This window comes from Giraffa tippelskirchi, chromosome 13 (genome assembly GCF_054371585.1).
Source record: "Giraffa tippelskirchi isolate mGirTip1 chromosome 13, T2T-mGirTip1v1.2.pri, whole genome shotgun sequence".
NCBI classification, from domain to species: Eukaryota; Metazoa; Chordata; class Mammalia; order Artiodactyla; family Giraffidae; genus Giraffa; species Giraffa tippelskirchi.
Window position 1 is genome coordinate 9,004,757 of NC_137287.1, and position 17,983 is coordinate 9,022,739.

A 17,983-nucleotide genomic window follows, 5' to 3' on the forward strand; every position below is an offset into this window, starting at 1 on the left:
CACTAGAACCTTCTAAGGCAATGAAGGTCAGGCTTGTTTCATAGAAAAGGATTTCTCTGGTGGTCCAGTGGCTAAGACTCTGTGCTCCCAATGCAGGGGGCCTGGGTTCCATCCCTGCCATCAAGGATCCCCCAGGCCACAACTAAGAGTTCGCAGGTCGCAGCTAAAGTGCTGCATGCCCCAAAGAAGATGGATGATTCAGCATGTTGCAACCTGGTGCAGCCAAAGAAGTACTTAAAACAACCCCCAAACTCAGATCTGGAAAGAAGGCTGGGGACAAGAACTTCTTTCCAGATGTCTCATCAATTCTTTCCATGAGAAGAAGTTAATGCTGCAAGTCAGGAAATTAGAGGAAAAAAACATCTAGAACACAGCTGTTGGCCACCTGTCTCTTCACGCCCTGCAGCCCGGCCTCACCTGCCGGGGGGATAGCTTAGGCTTGAGCACAGGTGCGCCGGGGCTGCAGTGAGGCTCCAGCACACGGCCCCACCATCGAGTGTGGGAAGCTGGGGAGTCACTTAAAAAAATGGGCGCAGGCATCCCTTTGCTTCCTAAGGATCCCAAAGCTCCAGACAAAAAGTAAGACTGAGGAGGTAGGCAGTTCTCTCATGGTCAGCGCTTTCCTTGCAGGGGCCCGGGTTCGACCCTTTGGTCAGGGAACTAAGATCCTGCAAGCCCATGGTGCGGCCAAAAAATGAATAATAATAAATAAATAAGATTGAGAAGATTTTGTAAAATTTCTGCTTGCAGTTTTTGGGGACCTTAATTTTTTTTTTCCCCCTCTTAATCAAAACCCTAACCCAAAGAGCCAGTGACCTTGGGAGACTTTCCTGTGACCGTTCAGCAACGTGGTCTCGACATGTGTCTAACCCCACCCGGGGATTTGCTTCCGAACAATCTGGGAGTGGGGTGGTAGGGTTGCTGGGCAGGAAAGAACAAGACGGGAATGTGTTGGTAAAATTGTTTAGATGAGTTATGTGAAAGTTCACCATATCATTCTCTGTACTATCTATAATGATTATTTTCCATAATTTTTAAACATGGGAAAAAAACCAGCATTTTGCCAATAAACAAAAAAGCAATTCTACAAAATTCACTGGGAAATTATAAAGCAACAGATACACCCAGCTACACACAGAAAAGGTGACCTGGAGGGAGGTTCCTCCGGGTGTATCTGCATTATCCTCCTCGGTGACTTTTTTTTTGAAATTTATGTTTATTTATTTATTTTTAAAAATCTTCTGGCTGCCCCTCAAAGCATGCTGGATCTTAGTTCCCCAATCAGGGATCGAACCTGTGCCCCCTGCAGTAGAAATGCAAAGTCTCCACCACTGGACAGCCAGGGAAGCGCTCCTCTGTGATTCTTGCCAAGCCCTTTCTGAAGGGTTCAGGGCCCCGGGCTGTTCTGAGAGGCTGGTAAATTACAGCAAACCCTGCCTCACCCTGTGGGATTGTCCTTATGGCTTCTAGAAAAACTGAGATTAGCCTGTCCAATCTATTATCAAAACCACCTCTCTACCTGCAGGACGCTAGGGGTGTACATGGGAGACAGGAAGCTGGTTTTTCTTGTAGCCTGGCACTGCCACCTTTCTGCCACAAAACTGTAAGGTTTTATTAGTAAAATGCCAACACAAGCACAGACCGGGGTCCATGTCCTGGAGGGTCTCTTCCCACCCTCTCACCCCATCGTGAGTCTGAGGCTGAGTTTGAACACTCCAGGAGCAGGGGAGATGCGCTGGAAGCAAGGTGAAGACCAGGAAGATGCACTCCAGGGCTGGTCCAGGTCACCACTTTTTCCGAACCAAAGGCTGTGACTCCTGCCTCTCAGCAATAAGGACTCTCGTAACCCAGCAAGTGAGGCTTCTGCTCTAACTGGCCACTGGGGCCATTGTCTTCTGACACAGCCTGGCCAGGAGCCCTGCCATCTGCAGAAGGGAGTTCACACCTTCTGCTATTTTCATATGTGTGTATCCAATTTCCTGGGGGGAAAAAAAAAATCCAACTTAAATCTGGTTAATAAGTGAGGGAAGAGTTTTAATTTTTAAAATCTGAACATTTGAACCAAAGGTTTGCTCAAAATTGATGCAGGGAACTCAAACTCCAGCTGGAAAATAAACTCTTTGAGAAGTTCATCTTGTTTCCTAAAAAGAATGCTGCTAGTTCTTTAACGGGTGCATGCACGCTCAGTTGCTCAGGCATATCTGACTCTTTGTAACCCTGTGGAATGTGGCCCGCCAGGCTCCCCTTTCCACGGGATTATCCAGGCAAGAATACTGGAGTGGGTTGCCATTTACTCCTCCAGGAGATCTCCCCTGGAGATCAAATCTGTGTCTCCTGCATTGACAGACAGATTCTTTACGACTGAGCCACCTGGGAAGCTTTTTGATAGGTACTGCTAAGAAAATGAAAAAAAAAAAAAAAAAAAAAGCCAGACTGCATTTGTCAACCCACTCCAGTGTTCTTGCCCGGAGAATCCCAGGGACGGGGGGACCTGGTGGGCTGCCGTCTGTGGGGTCGCACAGAGTCGGACACGACTGAAGTGACTTAGCAGCAGCAGCATTTGTCAACAGAATGCACCCAAGAGGTTGAATTTTACTCTTATTTAAGTTATATCTCAACTAATCTCACTTACATGACAAGTAAATAAATACCTCTCTCATGCACACAGCCATCCCAAGGAACATCAGGTCACTGCCTGGCAGGACTGGTGTAAACAAGCCCCTAGGCCCCGGGACGACCTGCCATTGACTGACCATCTTCCAGGCGCCTGGCCTGTGAGTGAAACAAAACCTCAGCGTGGCCCACATTCTTGGGGAGAGAGGCACTGCTCTACTTTCACTGACCTTGATAAACTCCAGTTTCAAGTATTCTGCCATCTGGAAGGTTTTACACACTCGAAAAATGTTGCCGATGATGTCTTCTGGGGAGTACCCAAGATGCCACAGGTGAGCAAGGATCTGGACAAAAGAAAACACACGGAGGCCGTGTAACTGCGGACGACAGGGATACGGGGGAGGGACGCCAAACCCAAACCAGGGTCGGCCCGTCAGACTGGGAGCAGACAGACCATCCGAGACAGCACGGGTGCTTCTGAGAATCAGCCCGACGGGGCAACCCGGCTCAAGGTCCATGCCCTTTAGGTCTTTGCGGGGGTGACCCATGATTACCGCAGGCAGAGAGAACGCTGCAAATGTTTTAAACCATACTGCAAACGGGTCCACCACCGTGCCCTGTGACGTCTTAATCCAAGGTTCTTTTTTTTTCTTTCCTGTGTTTACTGTTTTTTAAATTGCAGAACAATTGCTTTACAATGTTCTGTTGGTTTCTGCCATACAACAATGAGCATCAGCCATAAGTATACATACGTCCCCTCCCTCCAAGGCTCTTAAAACGCCTTGTTAAGCATCCCAGTAAGCACCCTGGAGTGACTGTTATGCTGAGTTGTCACTTGACACACACTCACGGCACAATTAGGCCTGAACAAATCCTGACCAGAGCAGAGATGACCACAGAGGTCTCAGCCTCCTGCCTTCTCAACCCCAGGCCCCAGTTCCAACCCCCACCCCACCCCAGCCAGCTGCAGGGTCTGGAGTCAGTTGCCTCGGCTCCCTGGGGTACATTCAGGGGTTGGGGAAGCTCCATGTCTATAAATCCGATGGCTCCCTTCAGACTGTGTGCCTGGGAGTCTGCCTCAGTCTCCTGCCTTGTGCTCCAGTTTCATGAAAGGTCTGCGTACGTGTGTGCTCAGTCACTCAGTCATATTCAACTCCTTGTGACCCCATGGACGGTGGCCCGCCAGGCTCCTCTGTCCATGGGGAGTCTCCAGGCAAGAATGCTGGAGTGAGTTGCCATTTCCTCCTCCAGGGGATCCTCCAGACCCAGGGACTGAACCCACGTCTCCTGCATTGGCAGGTGAATTTTCGAGCACTGAGGTCTAGCCCTGCCCTAAATCCAGTCAATTTCTAGCTTGGTTTGGTGGCAGTAGGAAGAAGGAAACCGGCTGCAATCAGACCAGTGGCCTCAGATCACACCACCGCCCCCAGGAAGACTCGAGGGTTACCTGAACCTCAATGATGCCCCCTGGAATCGGCTTACAGGACCAGGCTCTGGGGTCCCTGGATGTCCATTCCCAGGCTCTTCAGAAGATAGAGAGGCACAGCTCCCCTCCACAGAGAGAAAGATGGCTTCTCTACAAAGCAAGGAGTTAGGGACTTCTCTGGTGGTCCAGTTGTAAGAATCCGCCTTGCAATGCAGGAGATGTGGGTTCGACCCTTGGTCGGGGAACTAAGATCCCACATACCTCGGAGCAACTAAGCCAATGTGTCACAACTAAGACCAAACGCAGCCAAATAAATATTAAAAAAAAAAAAATAGGCAAGGAGTTGGGCTGTTCTTCGATCATGTCCTTGGTGGACAAATTCCTCTTATAGAGAATCTAATTACAGTAGAAAGGCATGATGATGCTGAATTCCAGGTTAATTACTTTTAAGGTATGTGATTTACAGTAAGGAGTCTAGCTTCTGAGCCAGTTTTCTCACCTGTAGAGGGTACCCAACTCTTAGCATCAGTTAGGATCAGTTAGAGGGTACCCAACTCCTAGCATCAGTTAAGAATGAGGTGGAGCAAAGAGCCCAGCCCAGGGAGCACCCCCTCTGCCCTTCTCAAGGAGGCAGAGGTTTCCCCTGAGTTAGGAAAGGGCGAGAAGACCCACCTTGTAGGCCTCGTCGATGTCAGCGCTCACACAATGCTGGATCATCTCCTTTACCAGCAAGGGGTGGGGCTCGTCACAGACCTGCCCAAACCAGAAAGAAAGGCCTGTCAGGGGTGGACAGGGCCCAGCCAAGTGGGAGCCCTGGCAGACCCATGTCTGGGCATCCTAGGTAACCAAGGTCTTCATTTGCTGTCTGCGTTGTCTCCAGCAAGCAGAACCAGGTTTGGGACTGTCTCACCACCCAAGTGAAGCCTGGGCAGTTCCACTGGCGCCGGCAGGTAAACGCTGCCCTGTCGACTGTGATGGCCACGCCAGCTCTTACCTTGAACACATTCTCACTGTTGATGAAGCCAAATCCAGAGTAAGTAGACTGCAAGTTGTTCAACGCCTGCCGAGGAACAGAAACATGGCCAGGGGGATTATTCAGTCTCTGCCCCTCTCTCCTCTTGGAAGTCTGCGTTTAACCCTTTCCTCGCAGGCCTGCTCCCCCGAGGCCCGAGACCTGCCCCACCAGTGTGTCAGGTCAATGTCCCCTGGTCTGGCTATGTTCGTCCCCCATGCAGCAGTCACCTCCTTCTCCCCGTAAAACGAGGGGTGTGGCCAGTCTGGGAGGCTGGAGCGGCAGCCACACACACCTGCCTCATGTCGCCCTGGGCGGTGAAGATGATGGCTTCCAGGCCATCGTCCGTGTACTGAACCTTCTCCTTCTCGATGACGCTCAGGAGCCTGGCAAGAATTTGGGCGTCGGTCAGCTTCGTGTACCGGAGGACGGCGCACCGGGACTGAATGGGCTCTGGATGAGACGGGAAGAGAGTCAGGCTCCGGGGCAATGCACAGCGGGACCCTGTCAGTCCTTTAGTTCCTGGGGAGCAGCTGCACGATGCCTGTGGTCCAGCTGTGCGGGCAGCAACCCCCCCCCAGCAGGTGCTTAAGGGGAACTCGGCAATCAGGGCTCGACTTCAATTATCAACCAATAAAGACCCCAGCCTGCACTGCCTGGGCTGACCTTTTCCAGAAGGGGAAAACATCTTCGAGGATAGAGACATGCATGCACCACAGCCTGCAGGAGGGTCACTGCCGGCCCAGCTGGTCTCTGGAACCACCATGTACACTGTGTGTGTGAGCCTTTCTGGGCAGGTCACCACCCCCAGTCGGGGGTGAGAACGGGGCACCTGCCTGGCTTCTTTAAGCTTCCCTGGGAGACTCGGATGCATATGAAAACCACCAGGCAGATGAATGAGGAATTCTGGGAGCTGTCCCTGAACGCTGGTTCAGACTGTGACAATGGCAACTCCGTGATCTCCAAGCCCTGGGTGGGTTTCTCTCTCTGATCCATCCTGTTCTGCTGCCCCACGGGCTTTCCTCAAAATGTTCTGATCCATCGTCTCCGCCTGCCCAGGCAAACCCTTTGGCCACCCCCTGAGGTCACAGTACAGTCCACCTCTGACCCTTGTACGTAAAATCTTCCGCAAACCTCACCTGTCTCCACTCTCCAAACACCCCCATCTGGTACCACACCTTCTCTTCTGCTGCTAAAGAGCCCACGTGAGCGCCTCGTGGACCCCGAGCCACGCAGAGCTGACCCTCACCTATGATTTTATCTGAAGCGTTACAAGCGAGAGCAAAGCGGGTTGTCTTGGAGTAGATCTCCATGGTCCTCCTCAAGGCTTGCTGGGCTCCATCAGTCATGCTGAGAAGAAGAACACAGGGGCGATCTGCAGCTGAGACCCAGATCCCCTCCGAGGGGCCCTGGGAAGCCTGCTCTCCTGACTGAGCATGCTCAGTCTCCCTCTGGGACCCCGTGTGGGTCTCATGCAGGCAAGTGGCACAGGGACAGAGCACAGGCTGCCTGGGATCGCCCCGAAGCTCCTTCATCCGCTCGTGTGGGACCTTTGGGCTAATTATCTGAGCCTCAGTGTCATCACCCATAAGGAGGCAATGCTACTGCCCACCGCAGAGGGTTGGTGTAACAAACAAGACAATAACACACAAAGTGAACCTGGCATGATGCAAACACAGACGTATAAGTGCTGGATAAATGTTACTGCTATAAAAGTGTTATAGTAAAATGGCTAATGTTACATAAAATGGCTAAGATGCAGCCCCATGATGGAACAGCATACAGCAATTAAAAACTATGTTGACGACAAGATTATAACAACATGGAACTCTACTTTTTATAAGGAAAAACCAGGATATAAAAACTATACTATTATCATCCCAATTATGTAAAAATGCATAGTGTAGAAAAACTGTAGATGAAATAAAGCAAGATTGTACTCAAATCTTCTAAAATTTCTTCAAAGAACACAAACTCTGTTATTTTTCTAAATGTTCTATTTTTCTGTTATTTTTCACTTAACAGTTTTTCATTTATACTGGCAATGAGTGCACAATACTGTGAATGTCCTCATTGCTCAATGTCACTGAAAGTGAAGGTCCCTCAGTCATGTCAGACTCTTTGCGACCCCAGGGACTACACAGTCCATGAAATTCTCCAGGCCAGAATACTGGGGTGGGTAGCCTATCCCTTCTCCAGGGGATCTTTCCAACCCAGGAATCAAACCGGGGTCTCCTGCACTGCAGGCAGATTCTTTAGCAACTGATCTATCAGGGAAGCCCACTCAGTGTCACTAATGGTATACTTTTAAGTCATTGAAACGGGAACTTTTCTGTTAGGTGTATTTCACCACGATTGAAAAAATAATAATTTAAATTACACATTCAGTGATGCTGGAACAAACACATAAACTGTCTTAGATGTTTGTAAGTTACTTAATTAAGATCGGGTTTAAGGCTCAGGCCCCTATGGAATCACTTTTTAAGATGTGATGAGCAAATTTACCACGGAAGCGCAAAGGCATGAGCTTTTCCTCCTAAGTTAGTAAATCCAGGCAGGAGACTTGGGGATCAAGATGACGGGTTCTCAGCGAAGCCCCTACCTGTCTGCTTCATCCAGGATGATGATCTTGTGCCGTCCTTTGGGCAGGGTGACTTTCTGCTGGGCAAACATTTTGATTTTGTTCCTCACAACATCGATGCCCCTGGAACAATGAGCCACAAGGTTATTGTTACCGAGACCAAGTCAGTGGCCTCCGTGGGGGACTTTCAACCCTCAGGACACCACCACGGACCCAATTTTAGTTTTTAAGTCTCTTTTTTTGGGCAACTCTCACTATTTATAAGGACTGACATTTCATTATTCTTATTCCTTCTTGGAGGTTTTCAGAAGAACAAAGGGGAAAAAAAATTTACTTCCTTTTGAAAAATGGAATGAAACACATTTTATCTTGCAATTATCATATGGGCCCACTGGACCCTTTTACAATCTAAGATATATTTTGTGGGTCTCCGTAATCTTCCATCTCTCATACTGTACCTGGAAACATTTGCTGTTTCATCATCCCAGTAATTGTTTCATCATTACTCATCAATAATTCCCAACTATGCTACAAAAGACTAAAATAATAAGAAAATGAAACGATGATGGACTTGCTTAGAATATTGCAATATTGAGGGGAAAAAACTAACTATTGCCCCATCCCTCAGTTTCTGATTGTTTTGTGAGGTTCTACATTATCTTTCTAGAAGATACAAAAGTAGTTCAGATACACCACCTGAAAGGTCTCATTGACCACAGCGGAAAATTCAAAAATTTTCATTTTCGACCCATAATGTCACAGAGAAGTAGCAGAGGAAGATGTTTCGTCATTATTAGACAAGTCAGAAAATGAAGCAGGGAGACAGGATTCTAGACTCTGATGATGATGATGGTGAAATTGATCACACAGACAAAATTTCAGAGTTTTAGAGTCCTTGGATGCCAAAATCCTCCATGAATTTTCTCAAACTTAAGGAGTGGGACTTCCCTAGTGGTCCAGTGGCTAAGATGCCAGGCTGCCAGTGCAGGGGGCCTGGGTTCAGTCCCTGGTCGGGGAACTGGATCCCACATGTCATAACTAAAGACTTTGTGTGCCACAGCTGAGACCTGGTGCATCCAAATAAATTAATTAATTTTAAAAAAAGAATCGAGGAGTGAACATATTTCTAAGGACAAAATCTAAACATATTTTCATCCACTTAGTCACTCAACAGGAAGGACTTAGCTGCCCAATGTCTTATAACAAGAATACAGACCATCCTGTTTTGCTAAAAGAACATTTGACAGTATTCATTCATCTTTGATGAGGTTTGAACACCTACGTTTACATACAGTCTGTAAGCGATCAAAAGCTGAAGGCAGGTGTGTTTGACAAGGTGACTGGAAATAAATAGATGATAAAGGAACAAAAAAAAGCCATGGTACTCATCACTCTAATAAATCTAAAATTACATATATTTGCAATTATGGGCTATCCTCTCTTCAACAAAATTAAGAGCCACCAAAGTTTTCAAAACTAATGAGTTTGATGATACATGGGTGAGAAGAAAAGAAGGTAATGGTAAGCTTGAACCAATTCATATCTGCTACCTGGAATTGGCATTTACAAAAAGGCTCAACTGTAGGTGTGCTCATGATAGCTGATGAGCAGTTAGCTGCATTTAGAGCCTGTTTCAGGTCTACACACATCATCCAAACCAGGAAAACATTGCGGACTGAAGATCCACGTCCTTAAGGGAATAGCCAAAGGCAGGCATTGCAGACATTTTATTCAACAGGTCCCCATTTCATAATCCTCAACTATCCCGTATCTAAAAAGTAAACTGGGGAGACTTCCCTGGTGGTCTGGTGGCTAAGACTCCAAGCTCCCAATGCAGAGGGCCTGGGTTTGGTCCTTGGTCAGGGAACTACTGAAGACTGTGAAGGCAGGAGGAGAAGGGGACGACAGAGGATGAGATGGCCGGATGGCATCACCGACTCAACGGACATGAGTTTGAGCAAGCTCTGGGAGATGGTAAAGGACAGGCGTGCTGCAACCCACGGGGTTGCAGAGTCGGACACGACTGAGCAATTGAACAACAAAAGGGAACTAGATCCCACATGCTACAACTAAAGTACCCTGCGTGCCGCCACGAAGACCCAGCACACCCAAATAAATAAATATATTTTTTTAGAAGTAGTTAAGATGGTAAACTGTTTTTTTAAGATGGCAAAGTTACATGTGATATGTATTTTGGCACAATTAAAAGCAATTTAAAAATCTCCCTTAAAAAAAAACTAAAGCAGTAAGTCAAGTGTCTATGACACCACATCACCAGGCCAGCAATCCCGATTCTCTTTTGTTGGAAAGAGTAAAGGAAAACACAAAGCTGGCGAAACAAGCTCTACGTGCTAGAGATCTGAAAAACAGCTGTTTCTATGACAACCCAAAATGTACAACACGCGCTACCCTTCGGGCCTAACTTCCAAGGCGTACCTGTCGTTTGAGGCATTGAGCTCCAAAACCGCATCCTTGAGGGCCGGGCCCAGCAGGGCTCGTGCCAAACACAGGATGCTGGTGGTCTTGCCGGTTCCCGGGGGACCCTAGGAATGAGGTCTCCAGTAAGTGCCTCGAGCCAACGGAATGATGGTAACTGGAACTCCCTCTTCACCGCTCACCACTGTTCCTGCTCACCCCCACCTAGAACTGTCCTGACCCCGACCCGCAGCACACACCCAAGCTCTATAGCAACCAGCCAGTGGGTTGGGAGGGACCTGTCTCCCGTGGTCGAGGGGAGTGGTCTGGGCTCTGTGATCATGAGTCTCCTTGAGGAGGAAGCTCTGTGCACAAGAATGGGCCTAAGAGGGGGGCGAAACCCAGACTCCAGGACGTCGCACAGGGCCAGGACCTGGTACTCACAGCAATGATGATGTTGGGCACGTTCCCTTCTCTTGCAAAGACCTGAGGACAAAGAAATTCGTGAAAACTGGTTCACCTGCCAACTTGACCGGCAAGGGCCCCCCCAGCCACACAAGCTCTCTCGCCTCGGGGTCTCTGCACATGCCGTTCCAGCCTCCTCTCCTCTCTCCACCCGCTGCCCCGCCAGATCTGACTCCCAATCACTTAGCTTTGGTCACTTCTTCCACTTGGGGCTTAAGGCACTGTAATCAGGTTAATTCTTTCCTGAATTCCCTCTGCGTGAGCCCACGGCCCCTGGACTTCCCCTAGCAGAGTGCTGATCACATGGCCTGTAGCTGTTAACACTGCCCTGGTGAGACTGTGAGTCTCATACAGACTCGGGATCAGTTCTGTTCTGTTCACCAGGACATCAACAGTTCCCAACACCACATCGCATCTGGCCCAGAGGAGATACTCAAACATCTGCAGATGAATAAGTCTGTAAAATAAATAAACACCTTGGTAGCCACTGACGTAAGCCCCAGTGACAGTGGAGACCTCCTCTGTCATGTCTTGAATAGCTGGGCTTCTAGACTCCGCCTAAAGACCTCTCGGGCTGGAAATTCACAGCTTGCTCTACGGCTGAACATTTCTGCTTGTCCTCTGCTCATGTCACCCTGAAGCCTGCTGCCTTGTCGCTTAGTTCCTTCAGGCAGAGCTGGACAAACTGTGTTGGGAGGGAAGGTGGTGGGGCAGTGCAGGGGAGTGGGGATAACCCAGTCTGAGGCCTATTTTTATAAGCCCCCTAGCTAAGAATGGTTCTCACATTTTTAAAGCCTTGTTTAAAAAATAAAGAATATTTGGACCTCCCTGGTGATCCAGTGGTTAAGAATCCAGCTGCCAACGTAGGGAACATGGGTTCAATCCCTGCTCCGGGAAGATCCCACATGCCACAGGGCAGCTAACCCTTTGAGCCACAGCTGCTGAAGCTCAAGCGCCCTAGAGCCCATGCTCCGCAACAAGAGAGTAGCCCCCGCTCGCCCCAACTAGAGAAAAGGCCCAGCACAGCGGCAAAGACCCAGCACAGCAAAAAGAAGAAATAAAACATTTTTTAAAAAACTTAAAAAAAAAAGAATATTTGACAAAGACCTTATAATGTTTCAAAGCCTAAAATACCTATTCACTGGCCTTTACAGAAAGTTTGCCACTGATGCTTCTGAAGAATACAAAATGATCTGATAAGTCCTCTCCAACGAGCCAGCCCTTCAAACATTTGAAGTCACTCACTCCAGCTTCTAGATTTCTGTCCAAACTGAATATCTCCCATTGCCTTAATCCTTCTAGATTTGTGGCTGTCTTCCTCCAAATGCCTTGAGCTTATCAAAGCCACAATAATGAGATGTTTAAGATCATCTTTCAGGGACTTCCTTAGTTAAGACGCTTCCAGTGCAGGGGTTAGGAGTCCCATCCCCAGTTGGGGAGCTGAAATCTCACAGGCTGCATGGCATGGCCAAAAAATACAAATAAAATCAATCACCTTAAAAACTCACTCACCTCCAGCCTGCTCACCGTGTCTTCATTCCCAACAATTTCATTCAACTTTACTGGTCTGTATTTTTCAACCCTGTTTTTAAGAAAATGCAGAAAGAAGTTGATGGGGCTATTTTCACGCTACCCAAAAAGAAAGCACAAAAGGGTGATGCTGGGAGCTTTGTCGGAAGATGATATACTTCCAGTAAACATACACCAAATGGTTGCAGGTTTTAAAGAGGTGTCCGAGTGCTGTTTGAAAAGTCAAGTGCATGCGAATCACGTACCAAATGCTTCAAACCCATCGCAGCAGAGAAACACCTGTTGATGCTGGAGTAGGGCCAGAGCCGGCCATCTGGAGCAACATGACACTGTGTGGCATCACAGTCTTCCCGTCACAACAGAAGTCCAGTGCATGTGGCACTGACATCATTTGCTCTGACGGACACCGAAGCAGCCAAGCCCCCTTCTCACCTCTCACCTGCCAGTGTCTGCAGACTCATGCCAGGGGCCCAGCAGGCCCGGCTAGACAGAAACCACAGGCCTATCCTGTCATCCTTTCAGGCTGTGTGGACTGGACAGGCTGGTGGCCTTAAGACAGTGCTTCTCTTTCTTAAAAAATTAATTTTTTTTGGTTGTACCACGTGGCTTGTGGGATCTTAGTTCCCCGATCAGGGATCAAACTCTCATACCCTGCACTGGAAGCTCAAGAGTCTTCACTGCTGGACTGCCAGGAAATTCCTCATACTTCTCTCTTTTAATTAATAAGCAAGATATGTGATGAAAGAAAAACGATTTTCTCCGGCTCTGAGAATAGAAGTGGAAGTAGACTTGCAGTGATTTGATCATCAGGACTTCCTCTGCCCTTTGCTATATTCCCAGATTTACTCTGAGCTGGTCCCCCCTCCAGGTACTGGTCTTGCCCCAAAAGCAGCTGGACGCAAAGAAGCTTGTTTGCTACGTACTGCAGAAAATAAAGGGACAGCTCTCCTCCAAGGTCAGCAGGTAAGAGCATGCTTGGTCCTACTCATTTATTCTTCACATGCAGCCCCCCTCCAGGTACCAAGTGCTGTGGAAGGAGTTAGAACTCTCAGGAGGAGAAAAGCAGAAGGTGCAGAGATGAACAAGACACGGTTCTTGCCATCAAGGGCTTTCCCACTAGAGGGTAGATAGAGCTTAGCAAATTCTATGACAAAGCTAAGCTGCTTATATAAACCACAGGCTGCGGAAGCCCGGAGAAGGAAGACTTGTCACCTGGGGATGTTTGGAGCTGAAATTTGAGCTAGACTTTGAACAAGGCAAACATACTCCTTCTCAAGGGACTTCTCAGCTGGTTCCCCTGCCTGAAAGCTCTCCCTCTGCACAGCCACATGGCTTACTCCCTGAATTCAGGTCTTTACTCAAATATCATCTCATCACAGGCCTTCCCTTACCACCACAGCTATTTGCCCCACAGAGCCTGTCACCATCAAATACTGTTGTTGTTGTTCAGTCTCGGAGTCAGGTCTGACTTTGCAACCTCAAGCACTGCAGCACGCCAGGCTTCCCTGTCCTTCTCCCTGAGCACTATCTCCCTGAGTTTGCTCAAACTCATGTCCATTGAGTGGGTGATACCATTCAACCATCACATCCGGTCGCCTCCTTCTCCTCTTGCCCTCAATCTTTCCCAGCATCAAATATACTATATGTCTACTTGTTGATTTTTCACTTTGTTGCCTTTCTCTATCAAATGTGAGCTCTGTGGCAACTCAGTTTGCTTTGCACACTGAAGTATCTTTAAGCATCTAAAATAGGGTTGTGCTTGAAATTTATAAGGCAAACCACGTATGTCATTTTAAACTTTCTTGTAGCCACATTTGAAAAGGTAAAAAATAAATGAGCTTAATTTTAACATAATTTAGAGAACCTAATATATTCAAAGTATATTACATTTTCAACATGTAATCAAAATTGCTAATGAGATTTAAAAAAAAAAACTAAGTCCTTGAAATCCGGTGTATGCTGTACACTTGCAATGCATCTCAGTTCGGACTAGCATCATCTCCAGCGCTCAACAGACTCATGTGTCTAGTGGCTGGGGGACTGCACAGCGCAGCGTATATATTCCAGTAAGTTATACTGCCCTTCATTTAGATATCTGTTCTCACCCAGAAGTGGGATGGGCTGGAGGGATGGGAATACACAGCGGGGGCAGGGAGGAAATCATTACCACGCCCAGTGGAAAGTTTGGAGAGGTGCGCCCAGGGGGCGGGACCCCAGCAGAGAGCCTGCCCCACACCTGCGCCAGTGGCGGGTGACTCCCCACGTCACCATTTTCTCCCAGCTGCCCAGGATGCTGCTATTTAAAGTGAGCAAGCCACGGAGAACAGGCCGGTGCCTTCTGCAACACCATCCCCGATTCCGAACCTGCGTCCGACACTTTCCGCCCAGCGATCATCAGAGTCCCAGCTGGCAGAGCGCCTGGTGCAAGGGTGGGTGGTGGCAGGGGGTGGCTGTTATCCGTTAGCAGTGTTGTGATCAAAACGCCGCTTCCAGAGTTCAGACTGGCCACTCTGCACCCCAGTGGGCTCAGTGACCCACATCTCTTGCCGCCTTCAAATAATAACCCACTGGACACCACCCCGGGACCTCCTGCTCTGCTCAGGTGAGTGAACTCCCGCCCCTGGGTCACCCTGGGACACACGGCCCGCCGCTCGCCCACCCACACGTCCAGGGACTCCATCGTGGATGGCCTGGGTCCTCACCACGGCAGCTCGTAGTGGCCGGTGCTACCGGGGGCCTTGCTGGGGCCTGGAGCAGCGTCCTGGGCCCCGCAATCGCCCGTGCCACCGCCACTCTCCTGCGCCTCCATTCTCGCGCCGCCTTTTCCCGCCACCGGAGACCCCGACACGTGACGCCATCACGCAGGCCCCGCCCCTATTTCCGAAGGACGCCGAGCGCGAGCGGAAGCCGTGGGGCCGCCCCTCTCCGCGCCTGCGCAGAGGGCACTGCCCGGGCTGGGCTCCCGTTGCTATTGGCCGCAGTTGCTATGGGAGACCTGGCGTTCGGCCGTCTGAGTAAGAGAAGGAGAGACCCGACTGCGCGGCTTTTCGAGATCGCTGGTCGCTCCGGGAAGGGACGTTGGTTGGTTTTCGTCTTTGATTTGTCTGGGAGGCCCTTTCCGCGCGGCGCGTCGGGAAGCGCTGTGCTGAGATGGGGCCGCGCGCCGGGCGGGCCTAGAGGGGTAGGAGCATCCTGCCTGGTGCGGGTAGGAGCCGGGGCCTCTGGACCTTCCGGCCAAACTCAGGACCGCGAACACGCACAGGGACTGACGTCCTGCGGCCTTGGAAGGGGGAAGGCCGGAGCTGGGACGTGCCCTTGCCCAGTTTTCCCGATTGCCCAGAATTCCCCTAGCGGAACACCAGCTTCCATTGGGTGGGCTCCTGCACTCTGGAACTTGACGTTTACTATCAGGAAATTCTCACAGTGCTACAACATGGGACGTACTCTCATTTTTGCCGGGAAGAAACTGTCCCTCGGTAAAATGTGACTCAATTTCATTCCAGAAAAATAGGTACTGCATATTCACAAGTGCTTTGAGCATTCTTTTGGGCTGGTTGTCTACCTGTTGAACTAATCTTTCCTCCCATAGCCTAATTGTCATAATTATGACAAATAATAAAAATAACGAGTAGTGACTGTTTACTGTCCCCTATTATGCATTATATTTACTGTCCTCTATTATGTACTAGTCCCAAAGTGGGTACTCATAGTATCCTCGTTTTACAAGTTGAAGAAACAGGCTTGAGAATGATTTATTTGTCCGGTATCATGGGGTTGTGCGTGGTGGAGCCAACCCACCATGTTGCCAAAAGAGTTCGTATAAAATTCTGTTTTACTGCATCATAGTTTCAGGATAAAATCCGACTTTAATGTATGAACTGGAGAATTCCCTGGCAGTCCAGTCTGGTTAGGATTCTGTGCTTTCAGTACTGAGGGCCCAGGTTCAATCCCTGACTGGGGGACTTTGGTTCCTCAAGACCACCACTTGGCCAAAAAGAAGTCTGAATTGAAGAAAAGGATTGGAACTTCTTTATCTCTGTCCCTGTTGCTTAGCACAAGGCTATGTAAGTGTTCAGTATGACTATGTTTAGTGAACAGTAAGGATCCATGTTTCCACAACAGCTTGGGTCAGCTGTGAGGAACTGGGTTGCTTTCTCCAGAGAACTGATTAAAGCCTCATGGCTGTTTTCTTTCATCATGAGTTAAAATCTGTATACATTACAGAGAGACGACCTTATCTTCTAGGCAGTTGATTGGTCGTTCAAATAAATATGGGCTCCAGAATCGATGAAGGCTTCCCTGGTGGCTCAGACGGTAAAGCGTCTGCCTGCAATGTAGGAGACCTGGGTTTGATCCCTGGGTCAGAAAGATCCCATGGAGAAGGAAATGGCCACCCACTCCAGTATTCTTGCCTGGAGAATCTCATGGACAGAGGAGCCTGGCAGGCTGCAGTCCATGGGTCGCAAAGAGTCGGGCATGACTGAGCGACTAACGCATACCAGAATCTCTATTGCAAGTAATTGTTTTTTCCTTTTATCCTTTCAGGTTTCTTTCCCTCAAGAAACCCTGCCCATCATGGAAATTTATTGGGAAAGACAGTGCTGCTGTTCTGTTCAGTTTTCACGTGTGAATTCTGTGCTTCATCTTTCCAACCTGAGTGTTTATTTAGCTCCTTCAGGACGTGGTACCTGCCCCTCAATTCCTAGGTTCTTTCTCTGTACGTAAATCGGGGCATGGAATTGATGTCTGCCAATTGCTTATTCCAGTTATGCAGCCAGGCTCGAAAGTTCAAGGCAGTGGGCACAATTTACCATTGTGTTGTACAGCTGGGAAGAAAACATGTGCTTCCTCATTCTTTTCAAGTCGTTGCCAGTTGGGCAAGAACCTCAAATGACTCAGATTCTGAAGCAGTTTGTTCTAATGACGGTAATTACTCAAGTTTCCAGGTTCAAAAACTATCTCAGTGTTTTTCTTCCCTCCTTTTATACGATTTCAGAAAAAATACTTGAAGTTGGCTATATCTCTTCCATTCCCCTTGAAACTACCGGAGCCATCCTGTATATTTTTAGAATCACTATTCACAGGTCCTTGATTTCTCTGCAGGAGAAAATACAAATTTTCTTGAAATCTAAACTTTTTTGAGATGTCTCTTTGTGGCTTTTTCCCTTGGGATTGTTCCTATGTGGTTTAATATTCATATTTTCCTTAGAGTCAGCTGTCATACACACATACACACACACACACATCCTACCACATATGCAGTTTAGAAACTAAACATTTTCAATAAATGCAGAAAGTGGTGTTAAGTCTTTCCCCTTTCCTGCTTCTCCAAAAAAAATTCCACTTTACAAAGGGCCTGTTGGTGCTCCCAGGACCCCAAGTCCACTGATGTGCTTGGAATGCCAGAAGAATCAGAAGGAGGTGACCTTTGGGGGAACTATACCATCAGGACATTTTTTTCTTTTTTCTAGATTGAGCCTTCTGTGATTTGTTGGACTTGGGCCCAGACAGAGCTTAGATCTTAAAAACTCTGGCCACTCCTTCAGGGCCACACAGCAGCCACATGGCGGGGGGTGGGGACCAGGGAGTGATGGGGAAACCACAGGTTCTTGTGAAAGGGCAAGGGACAGCCAAGTGAATCCTCCACTTCTCTCGTGACAAATCCGTGAAATCCCAGGAAAATGAATTCACATCTAGGTTAAGCTCTCAGACTCTTATCACAAGAGGGCAATTAGAGAAAAGAGCAAAGATGTGGAAAGGAAATAAAACTGAAAGCAAAATCCTTTACCTAAAGGCAGAGGCTTTCAATCCCATTTATCAAACAGGACAGGCAACAAGCCTTGGTTAAAGTGCCACCTTGACTTTGACAGTTAAAGTATCGCTCACTTCCCCTGTGACACCGCAGGATCTGGGGTTGGAGGTCTGGTGGCATTTCAAGCCC

The 17,983-nt window shown here is 48.5% G+C and overlaps 1 protein-coding gene and 1 long non-coding RNA gene across 4 annotated transcripts; one reads left to right on the forward strand and one right to left on the reverse strand.

The window, feature by feature from the left end:
• Positions 1-1,587: 1,587 nt before the first annotated feature.
• Positions 1,588-14,870, reverse strand: RFC2 (replication factor C subunit 2). 3 transcript variants are annotated; one of them, XM_081557969.1, is made up of 11 exons: positions 14,745-14,870; positions 12,025-12,094; positions 10,492-10,533; positions 10,069-10,175; positions 7,654-7,755; positions 6,301-6,401; positions 5,347-5,504; positions 5,034-5,099; positions 4,712-4,792; positions 2,844-2,957; positions 1,588-1,979 (listed from the first exon to the last, which is right to left on the reverse strand). In XM_081557969.1, exons 1-11 carry the CDS (start codon positions 14,849-14,851, stop codon positions 1,869-1,871), a joined length of 1,059 nt encoding a protein of 352 aa, XP_081414095.1. In that variant the 5' UTR covers positions 14,852-14,870; the 3' UTR covers positions 1,588-1,868. The 3 variants fall into 3 exon arrangements, with proteins under 3 accessions (XP_081414095.1, XP_081414094.1, XP_081414096.1); XM_081557968.1 differs by having other exon boundaries at positions 2,652-2,957; XM_081557970.1 differs by lacking the exon at positions 7,654-7,755.
• Positions 14,871-15,039: 169 nt separating this feature from the next.
• LOC145532574 (uncharacterized) lies at positions 15,040-17,175 on the forward strand. Its single transcript, XR_014073349.1, has 2 exons — positions 15,040-15,123; positions 16,588-17,175. It is a non-coding gene; the product is annotated as an uncharacterized LOC145532574 (long non-coding RNA).
• The last annotated feature ends 808 nt before the right edge of the window (positions 17,176-17,983 follow it).

Excerpts from the sequence above, each read along its gene's own strand:
- RFC2 (XM_081557968.1), bottom strand. The coding sequence starts at position 14,851 with ATGGAGGCGCAGGAGAGTGGCGGTGGCACGGGCGATTGCGGGGCCCAG. Across the intron at positions 7,756-10,068 it reads CTCAATGCCTCAAACGACAG|GGGCATCGATGTTGTGAGGA; the intron begins GTACGCCTTGGA and ends TCATTGTTCCAG. Across the intron at positions 6,402-7,653 it reads ATCCTGGATGAAGCAGACAG|CATGACTGATGGAGCCCAGC; the intron begins GTAGGGGCTTCG and ends TCTTCTTCTCAG.